A 17,610-nucleotide genomic window follows, 5' to 3' on the forward strand; every position below is an offset into this window, starting at 1 on the left:
GTATTATTCCCAGAAATACCTGCCATTGTTGTTCCACTGTCATCCCTGCTAGGGTATCTTTCCAGTCAACTTTGGCTAGCTCCTCCCTCATGGCTCCATTTGTTCAACTGTAATACTGACACTTCTGATTTTCCCTTCTCCCTCTCAAATTGTAGATTAAAATTTATCATATTATGATCACTACCTCTTAATGGCTCCTTTACCTCGAGTTCCCTTATCAAATCCGGTTCATTACACAACACTAAATCCAGAATTGCCTTCTCCCTGGTAGGCTCCAGTACAAGCTGCTCCAATAATCCATCTCGGAGGCACTCCACAAACTACCTTTCTTGGGGTCCAGTACCAACCTGATTTTCCCAGTCTACCTGCACGTTGAAATCTTCCATAACAACCGTTATGAATGAATGTTAACATTGCATTTGCCTTCCTTACCACCAACTCAACCTGCAAGTTTACCTTCCTGGAATCCTGCATGAAGACTTCTAAGTCCCCTTGTATCTCTGATATCTGATTTTGTCCCCACTCAGAAATAATCTGTACCTTTGTTCCTTCTACCAAAGTGCGTGACCATGCAGTTCCCTACATAATATGTCATCTGCCATTTTTTTTTGTCCAAACTCCAAACCTGTCCAAGTCCTTCTGCAAACTCTTTGGTTCCTGAACACTATTTGCCCCTCCACCTATCTTCATATCATCCACAAATCTGGCCACAAAGCTACCAGGTTTGTCATTCAAATCATTGACATATAACTGTGAAATTAAAGGGTCTCTACATTGCTTTCTGCTAAACATCATTAGATGTCAATGGCCAACCAGGTAAGACATTTATTTACTCTCTTTGCCTCCTGCCAGTTGGCCAATCCATGCTAGTATCTTTCCTGTAAGATCATAGGCTTTTTCTCAGTCCACAAACATCGGAGGTTTGTGCCACTTACCAGTAAATACCGAGTCACACCAAATCATGGAATCCGCCTGTGGTTTAGAATTCTATGCAACCTGCATGAGTCAATTTTTGTGCAACTGTTCACATCACATTTTGCAACATCCTTCCCATTTCACAAGCTTTATTTGCTAGCGGATTTGGACTGAAGAGACCTCACTTCGCAGGTGTACACATTACCAGGAACTGTGGAGGGCTCCTGATCAGCCGCCCTGCTTGTGGTTTGCACATTGGATGGTCTAGGCAATCATTACAGTAGCTGATACACAGGGCACAAAGCACCAGGTGATGTTTGAAAAGGTATGTAAACTTTAATCGATGATTGAATTATGTTGAACCCGTATTTATGATAAAGGAAAAGTGATAGTGCCTGGATCATCCTCTCTGCTTGTGTGCACATTGGATGACCTAGAAAATCACCGTAATCTCATAGAAGCACAAAAGATACTGCAGATGCTGGAAATCCAGAGCAACACACGCACACACACCCACAAAGTGCTGGAGGAGCTCAGCAGGTCAGGTAGCATTTATGGAGGGGAATAAACAGTCAGCGTTTTGAGCCGCAACCCTTCATCAGGACTGGCAAGGAAGTGGGGAGAGACCTGGGAAAGTGGGAGGAGGGGAAGGAGATCAAGCTGACAGTTGCATGGTGAGACCAGGTGAGGTAGCAGGTGGGATAATGTGAGAGGCAGGGAAGGGATAGATGGAAAAGACAAAGGGCTGAAGAAAGAATATGAGAAAGGACAGTGGACCATGTGAGAAATGGAAAGAGGGGGTGCATCAGAGGGAGGTGATGGGCAGGTGAGGAGAAGTGAATGGGTAAGAGGGGAACCAGAATGAGGAATGGAAAAAGAAAGGAGGGGGAGGGGTGGAATTGCAGTGTAGAGAAACTGATGTTCATGCCATCAGGTTGGAGGCTATCCAGACAGTGATTTCATTCCTATTTCAGAATCACAGTCAGAATTATTATCACTGACTTAGATGATGTGGAATTTGTTATTTTCTGGCAGCAGTACAGGGCAAAGAACAGCGCAGTGTCTGTCCCAGGGCAACTTCTGTCTCCACAATCACCACCAGCCCACCTGTTCTTCCATTGCTGAATCTGACCTCTCCGCTTGAGTCAGAGAGTCAGAATCAGGTCTGTTGTCACTCACTGAAGATAATTTGAAATTTGTAGTTTTGCAGAAAAGTAACTTGCAAAGATACAAAATCCCTATCAATTACAAATCAAATAAGTAGTGCAGAAAGAAGGAATAATGAGGTTGTTTTCAAGGATTGACAGACTATTGAGAAATCTGATGGCAGAGGGAAAGAAGCTGTTCCCGAATCATTGAGTGTGAGTCCACCTCCTTGCTGATGGTGGTAAGAAGAAGAGGGCATGTCCTGGGTGGCGAGAGTCCTTAATGATGGATGCTGCCTTCTTGAGGCACAGCCTCTTGAAAGTGTGCTTGATGCTAGGGAGGTGAGTGCCCACGATGGAGCTGGCCGAGTCTAGGGCCCTGTGCAACCTCTTTCAATCCTGTGGTGGCCCCTCAGATCTCACAACATATGGGGCATCATGGTAGTGTAGCGGGTAATGCTATGTGATTATAGCTTGGGGTGTTCCGGAGTTTGGAGTTCAATTCCGGTGCTGTCCTGTAAGGATTCTCTGTATATCCTCCCCTTGGAATGTGTGAATTTTCCTCAGGTAAGACATGGGAGCATATTAAGGCCATTTGGCCCATCAAGTCTGCTCCACTATTCCATCATGGCTGATTTATTATTCCTCTCAACCCCATTCTCTTGACTTCTCCCTATAGCCTTTGATACCCTTACTAATCAAGAACCTATCAACCTCTGCTTTAAATATGCCCATTGTCTTGGCCTCCACAGCTGTCTGGGGCAATGAATTCCAAAGATTTACCACCTTTTGGCTAAAGAAATTCCTCCCATTCTCTGTTCTAGAGGGAGGTCCTTATATTCTGAGGCTGTGTTCTACAACACCCCCACTATAGCAAACACCTTCTTCATGTCTACTCTATCTAGTCCTTCCAGTATTTCCAAAATAGGTACCGGTATATAGAGCAGCCAGGGCACCTTGAGTGGCGACTCGCATGGCAGCAGAACTCTCAATTGCTGCTTAAAACTGATGGAAACAAAGCCCATTGTGGATGTACTCTTCACTGGGCTCCACGTAGGAAACATGGCTGCAGGTCAGGGGTACAAGTGTGTTTAAGGAAACAGGGTTTTAGACTCCCAGTACTGACTATCTTGCAGGCAAATGTGCAGTGTCTGGTGAATAAAATTGATATTCTCAGAGCTAGGGTGCTGAATCGGAGAGACATTAGGACTGTTTATGTCATTTGGTTCACGGAATCCTGGTTAACCCCTTCCGTACTGGATGCAGCAATGCAGATCGACAGGGTTACTATACACCGTCAGGATAGATCTGTAGAGTCTCTCAAAAGCAGAGGTGGAGGAGTATGCCTCATGATCAACTCTTCTTGGTGCACAGATATATCAGTGCTGTCCCAATTCTGCTCACCAGGCCTGGCATATCTCACAGCTGAGTGCCATCCATTTTACCTACCATGAGAGATTTCCACAATCATTTTGGTAGCGGTATATATTCCACCTCAGTCCAATGTCAATCAGGCCTTAGATAATCTGAGCAATGGGATCATCATGCATGAACTGCACATCCTAACGCCTTCACCATCATTTTGGAAGATTTTAACCAGGCCAGTCTGAAAATCAGTAAACAATTACCATCAACAGATCACTTGCAATACCAGAGGAAACAACAGACTGGATCACTCTTACAAGCCCATCAAGAATGCCTACCGTGCTATGTCACACCCTCACTTCGGGAAGTCTGATTACCTAGCTGTACTTCTACTCCCTGAGTACAGGCAGAGACTGAAGACTGAAGCACCAGCAGTGAGGGCCAAGAAGGTTTGGACAAGGGAAGCACAGGAGCACCTACAGGACTGCTTTGAATCGGTGGATTGGACTGTATTCAGGGATTCATCTTCGAATCTAGATGAGTATGCTACAGTTGTTACCGACTTCATTAAAACCCATGTGGATTAGTGTGTGCCTACAAAGACTTGCTGTACACTCCTAAACATTTCTTAATGCATGCATGCATTTCTAAATGACAATAAATGAGGACTGAATGTCCTCAATCTAATCTAATCTAAAAGCTGTGGATGAACCAGGAGGTACATCGTCTGCTGAAGGCCAGATCTGTGGCATTCAAGTCTGGCGAGCCAGATCTATACCAGAAAACCAGTTATAACTTGCGGAGGGCTACTTCAAGGCAAAAAGACAATTTCGAATGAGATTGGAGGTGACATCTGATGTACGACAACTCTGACAGGGTTTGCAAGGCATTACTTCTACAAAGCGAAGCTCAATAGCATGAATGGCAGCAATACTTCACTACCAGATGAACTCAATGGCTTCTATGCCCGCTTTGAAAGGGAGAATATAACTGTGCCGTAAAGACCCCTGTGGCACCCAGTGATACTGTAATCTCTGTCTTGGAGGCTGATGTTAGCCTGTCTCTGAAGAGGATGAACCTTCACAAGGCGGAAGGACCCAACGGAGTACCTGGTTAAGGCTCTGAAAACTTGCGCCTAACTAACTGGTGGGAATATTCAAGGACATTTTCAATCTCTCACTACTACTGGTGAAAGTTCCCTTTCGCTTCAAAAAGGCAACAATTATACCAGTACCTTAGAAGAATAATGTGAACTGCCTTAATGACTGCAGTATTGTCCGGTAGCACTTACATCTTAGAGTGATGAAATGCTTTGAGAGGTTGGTCATGACTAGACCAAATTCCACAACCCCCACAGGAAGGACCTGGACCCACTGGAATTTGCCTATCGCCACAATAGGTCAACAGCAGACGCAATCTCAATGGCTCTTCACATGGCCTTAGACCACCTGGACAACACAAACACCTACGTCAGGATGCTGCTTATCGACTATAGCTCAGCATTTAATACCATCATTCCCACAATCCTGATTGAGAAGTTACCAAACCTGGGCCTCTGTACCTCCCTCTGCAATTGGATCCTCAACTTCCTAACCGAAAGACCACAATCTGTGTAGATTGGTGATAATGTCTCCTCCTCGCTGACAATGAACACTGGTGCACCTCAAGAGTGTGTGCTTAGCCCACTGCTCTACTCTCTATATGCCCTTGACTGTGTGGCTAGGCATAGCTCAAGTACCATCTATAAATTGGCTGATATACAACCATTGTTGGTAGAATCTCAGTTGGTGATGAGAGGACGTACAGGAACAAGATATACCAACTAGTGAAGTGGTGTTGCAGCAACAAACTTGCACTCAATGTCAGTAAGACGAAAGAGCTGATTGTGGGCTTCAGGAAGGGTAAGACGAAGGAACACAAACCAATCCTCATTGAGGGATCAGAAGTGGAAAGAGTTGATGCAGTTATAAAGAAGGCAAGACAGTGGCTATACTTCATTAGGAGTTTGAAGAGATTTGGTATTTCAACAAAAATGTTCAAAAACTACTATAGATGAATTGTGGGGAGCATTCTGACAGGCTGCATCACAGGACCAAAAGAAGCTGCAGAGGGTTGTAAATTTAGTCAGCTCCATCTTGGGTACTAGTCTGCAAAATTAGTACCCAGCTTTGAGGAATACTAACCACACTTTAAGGAGCAGTGTCTGAGAAAGGCATCGTCCATTATTAAGGACCTCCAGCATCCAGGGCATGCCCTTTTCTCACTGTTACCATCAGGTAGGAGGTACAGAAGCCTGAAGGCACACACTCAGCGATTCAGGAACAGCTTCTTCCCCTCTGCCATCCGATTCCTAAATGGACATTGAACTCATGAAAACTACCTCACATTTTTAATATATATATTTTCTGTTTTTGCACGATTTCTAATCCATTCAATATACATATAGTGTAATTGATTTTTTTTCCTATATTATGTATTGCATTGAACTGCTGCTGCTAAGTTAACACATTTCATGACGCATGCCGGTGATAATAAACCTGATCCTGAATCTGTCCCTGAATCTTTGAACCTGAACTGGGCTTTGCACTTTCTTCTGAAACCGAACTTGGATAAACAGGCATAAAATGTTGGAGGAACTCAGTAGGTCAAACTGTGATCATAAATCAGTCATAATGAAATGGTGAAGCAGACTCGATGGGCTGAATGGTCTAATTCTGCTCCTATGTCTAATGGTCTAACATTCCAAGTGTGGTCTAACCAGCATTTTATGGAGCTGCAACATTACCTCATGGCTCCCAAACTCAGTTCTCTGATTAGCAAAGGTCAACACACCTTCCCAACACTCTATCAATTTACAACTTTGAGGGATTTATAAATGATCTATACATTGAACTATTTGAAGTTCCACTGCCTATTTGTAACATTTTCTGTTTTATTTCATATTATATATATATTTTTAATCGATCTCCATATATTTATATATATACACAATGATCCCTTCATTCTTGTACCTGATGAAGTGGCCACTGGGTTTACGTTCGTGGTCTTCTGCTGCTGCTGTAGCTCATCCGCTCCAAGGTTCAACATGTTGTGCATTTGGAAATGCTCTTCTGCACACCATTGCGGTAACTCGTGCTTAATTTGAGTTACTGTTGCCTCCCTGAATGAGGCTGGCCATTCTCCTCTGACCTCTGTCATTATCGAGGCATTTTTGCCCACGGACTCACTGCTCACTGGAAGTTCTTTAGCTTTTGTCTCCATTCTCTGTACACTCCAGAGACTGCTGTGCATGAGAATCACAGTGGATCGGCAGTTTCTGAGATTCTCAAACAACCCCATTGGGCTTCATCAATCATTACACAGTCAATATCACTCGGATCTCATTTCTTTTCCATTCTGATGCTAGGCCTGCAGAAGAGCTGAACCTGCAAGCTTTTATGCATTGAGTTGTTGCCACAAGATTGGCTGAGTAGGGCAGTACGTTGCTGTAGTGGTTAGCACAACACTTTACAGTACCAGCGACCTGGGTTCAATTCCCGCCATTGCCTGTAAGGAGTTTGTACATTCTCCCCGTGACCGCATGGGTTTCCTCCCTCAGTCCAAAGATGTCCTGGTTGGTAAGTTAATTGGTCATTATAAATTTATCCATGATTAGGCTTGGATTGAATGAGGGGATTACCGGGTGGCATGGTTCAAAGGAACGGAAGGGCCTATTCTGCACTGTATCTCAATAAATAAATGTTTGAAGTATTAAGCAGGTGTACAGGTGTACCTAATAAAATGGCCACTGAGTGTGTATTTTCTCTTCTACCTTTTGTTTCAGAAAATGGCTGCCATTAAAATAAATCTTGATGACATCAATATCTATGATCTTTTTGGAAACTCTACCATCCCTGAATACTACAATCCTGATCCAGGATCGTCACCCTGTCCACAGATAATTATCAGTAGTTCTCTAAATGTTGTCTTGGCCATTGTCTACAGCCTGGTGTGTTTCCTCGCCGTGACAGGGAACCTGGTGGTGATGATTGTCATTCTTCACAATTGGCACTCTACATCCTCCACAGATGTCTACCTGTTCCATCTGGCCATGGCTGACCTGCTCTTTGCCATCTCTCTGCCCTTCTGGGCAGTGGATGCCACATATGGGTGGGTGTTTGGAGATGCCATGTGTAAGGTTGTCAGCATTCTCCAGGAAGTGAACTTTTACAGTGGCATCCTGTTGCTGGCCTGCATCAGTGTTGACCGTTACCTCGCCATCGTCCACTCTGCCCAGTACCACAGACAGAAGCGGCCATTCCTGATCAAACTGGTCTGTGCTGTCGTGTGGGTGCTGGCTGTTCTCCTGTCTTTACCCATCCTCCACAAGGGCAAGTTAGTCTACTATGAAAGAGTCCTGTGTTATGAGTTACTGGAGGGTGAATCCATCGCAATCTGGAAAAACAGCACCAGGTTCTTGCGTCACATCATTGGGTTTCTCATCCCACTGGATGTCATGGTCTTCTGCTACAGCATCACCATCCACAGACTGTGTCAGACAAAGGGTTTCCAGAAGCAGAAAGCCATGAAGGTCATTATCGCCGTGGTCCTCGCCTTCCTTGTTTGCTGGCTGCCCCACAATATCACCGTGTTTGTTGACACTCTGATGAGAAGCAAGCTCATCGCCGAGACTTGTGACAGGCGTAAACACATCACCATTGGTCTGAATGTGACCCAGTGTTTGGGATCCCTACACAGTTGTGTGAACCCAATCTTGTATGGCTTTATTGGGATAAAATTTCGGAAGAACCTGGTCAGACTCCTGGCTAATAAAGGACTTGTGAATCCAAGTGATGAATTTCAGTTTCAGAGGTCTTTCCAGTCCTCAGTCACTGGAACAACATCAACCACTATTTAAATGCAGTGTGAGAGGTTCTGCCATCTTTCAATGTGAGGTTGGATGCATAATAAAGGACTGCTACTACTATTGATCAAACTCTATCCTATTCTGCCTGGGGAAAGTCACTTCTAGCTCCATCAAGTTATAATTAAAGATTAAAGATTAGTTGTAATTGTCACGTATACATCAGAAAATACAGATTAATCTGTCCTGTTCTGCCAAGGAAATAGGACATAGAGTATGGACCACAGCCTGTAGTGGGCTGTAATGCTCTATGTTCTATGTAGCTTCTATGACCATCAATAAAAATCTCAATGAGCAGAGGTCCCTGAACAGATCTACACAGAACACCACTGGTCACTGATGTCCGCGTCGAATACACTTCATTGATTATCATCCCTGCCTTCAATATGCAAAGCAATTCTGTATCCACACATCCTGGTTTTCCAAGATCCCATGCATCCTGACTTTCTGAACGAGCCTACCATGGGGAACCTTACCAAATGGCTTACTAAAATCCATATACACCACATCCACTGCTCCACCTTCATCAATGTGTTTTGTCATATCCTCTAATAATCCAGTCAGACTCGTGAGGCAAAACTTACCACTCACAAAACCATGCTGACTATCCCTAATCAGACTATGCTTCTCCAAATGCTCATAAACTCCATCTTTAAGACTGCTCCCCAATAATTTGCCCACCACCCTAGTAAGTCTCACTGGTTTCTAATTCCCAGTATTATCCCGACTTCCTTTCTAGAATAACATTTCCCACCCTTCAATCATCTATTACTACTCCAATGGGTAGCGAGGACACAATGATCATCACCAGGGGCATAGCAATCTCTTCCCTCACTTCCCGTAGTAATCTGGGGTGTATTCTGACTTTCTGAAAGAGTCTCCCATGGTTAATAGATAAAATCACTTGTGAAAAGTGATTTCAAATTGCTTCCAGATAATATCAGGTGAAGAGAGAATATCAAGAGAAACAAATTTTGAACATAACCGCAAGTGCCCAAGACTGTAAATAAAACCAGAAAATGCTGTGAATTCTCAACAGATCAGTTGGGATCTGTGGAGAGACGAAGCTGATGAAATGACATTGACCTGAATTTCTACCTACTTTTTCCTCCAAAGATGCCAATTTTTATTTTTGAATAAATGCTATTGCTTCTCTGGACTGACGTGTTTACAAAATAAACTGGCTTTGTTTTCCCATGTGATATGTTTGTACATTGGAGATCTTTATTAAATAAAATTGCACTTATGATGATAACTGGCTGAAATATGGGAGTCTTAGAGCATAACACTGTAAGGCATAGGATTAGGGTTAGGCCATTCCATCCATTGAGTCTGCACTGTTACTCGATTGTGGCTGATTTATTAATCCTCTCAACCCCATTCTCCTGTCTTTCCACAAACATTTGATGCCCTTACTAATCAAGAACCTCTGCCTTAAATATACCCAATGATTTCCATCTGTGCAAAAAATTCCTCTGGCTAAAGAAATTTCTTCTCATCTCTGTTCTAAGCGGATGTCCTTGCATTCTCAGGTTAGACTGCTCAGCTATAGGAAACAACCTCTCCAGATCCACTCTGTCTAGACCTTTCATAACCACATGGCCTTTGCCATAGTCACACACTCAAAGATGAAGGATAAACTTTTTTTGCTAGATATACATTTAAATGTACTAAGCGTTTGCTGTGGCGTGTTGGTCAGGGCACAATACACACTGTAACCTGCAAGGGGTGTAACACCTGTCCGTACATCCCCTCTCTCACCACCATCCCGTGCCCTCAAGAGCCTTTCCAGGTGAGGTTAGCATTCACATGTAAAACATGATATAGAGCACTACAGTGCAAGACAGGCTTTTCAGCCCATAATGTTGTGCCAACATTTTATCCTACTCCAAGATCAATCTAACCCTTCCCTCCTACATAGCTCCCATTTTTCTATCATCCATGTGTCTATCAAAGAGTCCCTTAATGTCCCTCATGTATCTGCCTCTCCTGCCACCCCGGGCACACACTCACCCCACTCTCTGTATACCTTCCTTCCTATTTGCTGTAACTGAAGGTATAGAAACATGAGGAGGCAAGGTGGTGTAACGCCGTCACAGTGCCAGCAACTCGGCTTCAATTCTGCCGCCTTCAGTAAGTAGTTGGCACGTTCTCCCCGTGACCGTGTGGGTGCCCTGCTTTTCTCCCACGTTCCAAGAACGTATGGGTCAGTAGGTTAATCGGTCATGTTGGTGTAATTTGGCAGCACGGACTTGTTGGTTTGGAAAGGCCTGTTGCCTTGCTGTATCTCAAATTAGCTAAGACAAATGGAGCAATACAACCGACCCAAATAGCCATGCTGACCACAGTGCCCATCCGGATTGTCCCAATTCCCTGAGTTCAGCTATAGCCAAGACCCACCCCTCCACCCAAGAAGCACTTAGATGTATCTGTCCAAGGGCTTCATAAGTGATACTATTGTACCTGCCTTGGACAATTCTGCAGGCAGCTTGTCCATATCCTCACCACCCTCTGTCTGAAAAAGTTGCTGGGGTGTTAACTTTGAAGCGCACTCAATGTCCACATTCTATGAACAAATAATAATTTTAACCATATAACCATATAACAATTACAGCATGGAAACAGGCTATCTCGGCCCTTCTAGTCCGTGCTGAACACTTACTCTCACCTAGTCCCATCTACCTGCACTCAGCCCATAACCCTCCATTCCTTTCCTGTCCATATACCTATCCAATTTTTTTTAAATGACAAAATTGAACCTGCCTCTATCACTTCTACTGGAAGCTTGTTCCACACAGCTACCACTCTCTGAGTAAAAAAGTTCCCTCTCATGTTACCCCTAAACTTTTGCCCCTTAACTCTCAACTCATGTCCTCTTGTTTGAATCTCCCCTACTCTCAATGGAAAAAGCCTATCCACGTCAACTCTATCTATCTCCCTCATAATTTTAAGTACCTCTATCAAGTCCCCCCTCAACCTTCTACGCTCCAAAGAATAAAGACCTAATTTGTTCAACCTTTCTCTGTAACTTAGGTGCTGAAACCCAGGTAACATTCTAGTAAATCTCCTCTGTACTCTCTCTATTTTGTTGATGTCTTTCCTATAATTCGGTGACCAGAACTGTACACAATACTCCAAATTTGGCCTCACAAATGCCTTGTACAATTTTAACATTACATCTCAACTCCTATACTCAATGCTCTGATTTATAAAGGCCAACATACCAAAAGATTTCTTCACCACCCTATTCCACCTTCAGGGAACTATGCACCATTATTCCTAGATCACTCTGTTCTATTGCATTCTTCAATGCCCTACCATTTACCATGTATGTCCTATTTTGATTAGTCCTACCAAAATATAGCACCTCACACTTATCAGCATTAAACTCCATCTGCCATCGTTCAGCTCACTCTTCTAACTGGCCTAAATCTCTCTGCAAGCTTTGAAAACCTACTTCATTATCCACAATGCCACCTATCTTAGTATCATCTGCATACTTACTAATCCAATTTACCACCACATCATCCAGATCATTAATGTATATGACAAACAACATTGGACCCAGTACAGATCCCTGAGGCACACCACTAGTCACCGGCCTCCAATCTGACAAACAGTTATCCACCACTACTCTCTGGCATCTCCCATCCAGCCACTGTTGAATCCATTTCACTACTTCAATATTAATACCTAATGATTGAACCTTCCTAACTAACCTTCCGTGGGGAACCTTGTCAAAGCCCTTACTGAAGTCCATATAGACAACATCCACTGCTTTACCCTCGTCAACTTTCTTCGTAACCTCTTCAAAAAATTCAATAAGATTTGTCAAACATGACCTTCCACGCACCAATCCATGTTGACTGTTCTTAATCAGACCTTGTCTATCCAGATAATTATATATACCATCTCTAAGAATACTTTCCATTAATTTACCCACCACTGACGTCAAACTGACAGGCCTATAATTGCTAGGTTTATTCTTAGAACCCTTTTTAAACAATGGAACCACATGAGCAATACACCAATCCTCCGGCACCATCCCCATTTCTAATGACATTTGAAATATTTCTGTCAGAGCCCCTGCTATTTATCCACTAACTTCCCTCAAGGTCCTAGGGAATATCCTGTCAGGATCCGGAGACTTATCCAATTTTATATTCTTTAAAAGCTCTAGTACTTCCTCTTCTTTAATCCTCATAGTTTCCATAACTACTCTACTTGCTTCCTTTACCTTACACAATTTAATATCCTTCTCCTTAGTGAATACGGAAGAAAAGAAATTGTTCAAAATCTCCCCTATCTCTTTTGGCTCCACACATAGCTGTCCACTCTGATTCTCTAAAGGACCAATTTTATCCCTCACTATCCTTTTGCTATTAATATAACTGTAGAAACCCTTTGGATTTATTTTCACCTTACTTGCCAAAGCAACCTCATATCTTCTTATAGCTTTTCTAATTTCTTTCTTAAGATTCTTTTTACATTCTTTATATTCCTCGAGCACCTCATTTTCTCCATGCTGCCTATATTTATTGTAGATCTCTCTCTTTTTCCGAACCAAGTTTCCAATATCCCTTGAAAACCATGGCTCTCTCAAACTTTTAACCTTTCCTTTCAACCTAACAGGAACATAAAGATTCTGTACCCTCAGAATTTCACCTTTAAATGACCTCCATTTCTCTATTACATCCTTCCCATAAAACAAATTGTCCCAAACCACTCCTTCTAATTCCTTTCTCATCTCCTCAAAGTTAGCTTTTCTCCAATCAAAAATCTCAACCCTGGGTCCAGTCCTACCCTTCTCCATAATTATATTGAAACTAATGGTATTGTGATTACTGGACCCGAAGTGTTCCCCAACATATACCTCCGTCACCTGACCTATCTCATTCCCTAACAGGAGATCCAACACTGCCCCTTCTCTAGTTGGTACCTCTATGTATTGCTGCAAAAAACTATCCTGCACAAACTCCAAACCATCCAGCCCTTTTACAGAATGGGCTTCCCAGTCAATCTCCCACAATCACAACCTTGTGCTTACTACAAATATCTGCTATCCCCTTACAAATTTGCTCCTCCAATTCTCGTTCCCCATTAGGTGGTCTATAATACACCCCTATAAGTGTTACTACACCTTTCCCATACCTCAATTCCATCCAAATAGTCTCCCTAGACGAGCCCTCTAATCTATCCTGCCAAAGCACCGCTGTAATATTTTCTCAAGCAAGCAATGCAACACCTCCTCCTCTTGCTCCTCTGATTCTATCACACCTGAAGCAATGAAACCCAGGAATACTTAGTTGCCAATCACACCCCTCCTGCAACCATGTTTCACTAATAGCTACATCATCATATTTCCAGGTATCAATCCATGCTCTAAGCTCATCCACCTTTCTTACAATGCTCCTAGCATTAAAATAGATGCATTTAAGAAACTCCCCACCTCTTCCTTTCTGATTATGCCTAACGGTGCAAATGACTTTATTATCTTTTTTTTCCTTCTCCCCTACATCTTCAGTCTGAGCGCTCCCGTTCTCTGTCACCTGCCTATCCTCCTTCACACTCTGTCTACTAGCTTTCTCTATTTGTGAACTAACCTCCTCTCCCCTAGTCTCTTCAAATTGATTCCCACTCCCAACCATCCTACAAACGTTTGTAGTTTAAAGTCTTCCCAGTAGCCTTAGCAAATCTCGCCGCCAGGATATTTGTCCCCCTAGGATTCAAGTGCAAACTGTCCTTTTTGTGCAGGTCACACCTGCCCCAAAAGAGGTCCCAATGATCCAGAAACTTGAATCCCTGCCCCCTGCTCCAATCCCTCAGCCACGCATTTATCCTCCACCTCATTCCATTCCTACTCTCTCTGTCGCGTGGCACAGGCAGTAATCCCGAGATTCTTCTCAACTGCCTTCCTAACTCCCTATATTCTCCTTTCAGGACCTCTTCCCTTTTTCTACCTATGTCATTGGTACCTATATGTACCATGACCTCTGGCTCCTCCCTCCCACTTCAGGATATCTTGGACACGATCAGAAACATCTCGGACCCTGGCACCAGGGAGGCAAACTACCATCCGGGTCTCCTGATTGCATCCACAGTATCGCCCAACTATAGAGTCCCCTATCACTACTGCCTTCCTCTTCCTTTTCCTACCCTTCTGAGCTACAGGGCCGGACTCTGTGCCAGAGGCACGGCCACTGTCGCTTCCCCCAGGTAGGCTGTCCCTCCCCAACAGTACTCAAACAGGAATACTTATTGTCAAGGGGTACAGCCACTGGGGTACTCTCTAGTACCTGACTCTTCCCTTTCCCCCTCCTAACCGTGACCCACTTGTCTGCCTCCCATGGCCCTGGTGTGACCACCTGCCTGTAACTCTATCAACTCCTCACTCTCCCTGACCAGACGAAGGTCATCGAGCTGGAGCTCCAGTTCCCTAACACAGTCCCTTAGGAGCTGCAGCTCGGCGCACCTGGTGCAGATGTGGACGTCCGGGAGGCTAGGAGACTCCAGGACCTCCCACATCCGACACCGAGAACAACAAGCTGCCCTCACACTCATACTTCCCCTTTCCTCAAATAACAGGCAAAATTGAAAACTAAACCCACCCTGCCTCGCCCATTGAGCCCAAGCCCAATTTTGGATATAATTGCCTTTGCATCTTTTACCTCAGTGCCACTTTACCACATTACTCACTTCCCCAGTGCTTAATGTTTCCCATACAAAAAGAAAAGCTATGTCTGATCAAAATCAGATGTCTGCAAGTCCGGACCGATTGGCTGGAGCCCCAAGTCTGTGAATTTCCGTGCGTCCGCTGGGGAAGTCGAAGGCCCTTTGTCTGCGGGACTGATTCTGAGTCGGCTGAGGGTGGAGGAGGAGGAAGGAGGTGGCCTGTCCTGGTGTTCAAGGACTCTGCATGGTGAGGGGTGGGTGGGAGGAATGGGACTTGCTTTGCTGTTGTTTTATTGCTTATTGTGTTCTGTCGAGCATTATGGGCATGCCATGTTGGCACCGGAATGTGTGGTGACACTTGGGGTTTGCCCTCAGCATAATCTTAGATTGCGTTGGTTGTTACCACAAGTGACACATTTCACAGTGTGTTTTGATGTAGATGTGATAAATAAACTTGAATCTCGAATCTTGCAGTGGGTCTGAAAATCAATGACCACACAGTCTTTTGGAGGAAGTCTTCTTTCTCAGTGTTATCCCTGTGGTTTTTGAAATTTGTTATTTTAAGAGCTCCAAGTATGACGACACACCCTCATGTGTGTTAGTTACAAGATAGGTCTCAGAGGACTTGCAATAATATTCTCCAAACAGTACTTCTTTTTCCAAGGTTGTGGCTTGTACTTAACATAAGTTCATTAGGAGTGGTTTTGGGGATAGAGAGGGAGGTTAGAGGTTAGATTAGAGTTTAGGGACAGTGATATGTGAGGAGTAAGAGGGCATGCCTCCGCTCCAGGCTCGAAGGCCATGCGAGCAGAAGGAACAAGGATCAGTCCACTGGTGTGACTGGAGTTCATCTCAAATTCGGGGGAAAGCTTGAGAAGATTGGACGTGTTTCCTTTGGAGTTGAGAAGAATCAGGGCCGAAGCTTGGAGGCCTGTCCTAAAGTTGGAGAATTGTCCATGCATGTAGGAGTGAGGAAAGGGGCTTGCTTCGCTGCTGTTGTTTTGTTGCTTGTCGTGTTCTGTGCTGTTCTGCTGAACACTTTGGGCCGGAATGTGGCCCAGCACATCCTTGGGTTTGCTGGTTATTAATGCAGATGACACATCTCACTGTAGGTTTTGATGTACACGAGTAAAATAAATACATCTGAACCTGACAAGTCTCAACTCACTAAGTTGGTCTCTGGAAAGAAATACATTTAAAAATGTTATTCTTATTTTAGTTTGCACATTCAGCATGGGACAGGCCTTTCCTGCCCAATGAGCCCACACTGGCCAGTAATCCACCTATTTAACCCTAGCCTCATCACAAGACAATTTACAATGACCAATTATCCTACCAACTGGTATATGCATGGAACATGATAGAAAACTGGAGCACCGGCTGGAAACCAACACGCACACAGGAAGAACGTACAAACCTCTTACAGACAGCTCCGGAACTGAATTCCAAACTCCAATGTCCCATGTCCCGAGCTATAATATCACACTTACCGCTATGCTGTTGCGGATGATTGGATGTATTATCTCTGGAGCTGAGAAGAATCAGTGATGATCTGAACGATCAAGGATCAATTTTATTCACCATATTGATTTGCATGTGTTAGGAATTTCCTGTGGTGTGTTGGTCAGGGTGTAACATGCAGCAAAAAAAACCACCATTCAACAGTTAAAAAGAATAAATAATTATATAAAGAACTATATGTAAATATAAAACCTAATTAATTTAGAGGTTAGAAAGGGGATATGGAATAAAATGTGCATAAATACATGAATACCAGTGTGTATTTGTAATGTAAACAGTATTTTTAAAAGAGGCTTGAAGTGTTTAAAATGCAGAGCAGTGAAGGCAGTAATTGAAAGAGGGATTGAGGAGTGCTAGCTAGAATGGTTGATCAGATTAACTGTCCCCGGAAGAACCTTTTAAGATGGTGTGAAGTTTTTGTTGTAATATTCCAAAAGTGCTTTCCAGAAGGGAGGTTTTGGAAAAGGCAGTTAGCAGGGTGGGTAGTGTCTGCAATGAGTTTTCAGCACACTTCTTTGTCCTGGACACATACAAGCCCCTCAGTGATTTTAGACTAGCCAAAGATCTTTTGTTTTGATCCAACTGTAGTTTTTTGTATATTGCGAGAGGATGCTGCACCAACGCAGACAGTAATGGCTGATGTTTTGATTTTTAAATTTAATTTGTATCTGATGGATTTGAAGATGCCTAGTATAAGATGGGGTAACAAGCAAACTGCTGGATGGGCCGAGCAGCTTCTGTGGAGGGGGGAGTGGGGAATTCTGTGGAAGGGTTGATGTTTGTGTTGAACCCTTTAGTACTATATAAGATCAAGACTGTGTGAAATGATTGCCGAAACAGGTCCATATAGAGACGCAGACTGCAGAATCTGGCCCTGATTGGTCTGCTGGAGGAAGAGAAGATATGATGGAAATTCATTTCCTGATGCCCAAAGATGTGATAAATATTCACTGTCCAGGTCCCAAGGCTGTGGTCGATATTCACTGTCCAGGGCCCAAGGATGTGCTAGATATTCACTGTCCAGGGCCCAAGGATGTGGTCGATATTCACTGTCCAGGGCCCAAGGATGTGGTCGATATTCACTGTCCA

The 17,610-nt window shown here is 43.7% G+C and overlaps 1 protein-coding gene across 1 annotated transcript; it reads left to right on the plus strand.

Annotated features, from left to right (window-relative positions):
• The first annotated feature begins 1,118 nt into the window (after window positions 1-1,118).
• LOC140727361 (C-X-C chemokine receptor type 2-like) lies at window positions 1,119-9,076 on the plus strand. The gene is made up of 2 exons (XM_073044637.1): window positions 1,119-1,240; window positions 7,249-9,076. The coding sequence occupies exons 1-2, from the start codon at window positions 1,229-1,231 to the stop codon at window positions 8,320-8,322; spliced, it is 1,086 nt and encodes a 361-aa protein (XP_072900738.1). The 5' UTR covers window positions 1,119-1,228; the 3' UTR covers window positions 8,323-9,076.
• The last annotated feature ends 8,534 nt before the right edge of the window (window positions 9,077-17,610 follow it).

The sequence above is a fragment of the Hemitrygon akajei genome, chromosome 5 (assembly GCF_048418815.1).
Source record: "Hemitrygon akajei chromosome 5, sHemAka1.3, whole genome shotgun sequence".
NCBI lineage: Eukaryota > Metazoa > Chordata > Chondrichthyes > Myliobatiformes > Dasyatidae > Hemitrygon > Hemitrygon akajei.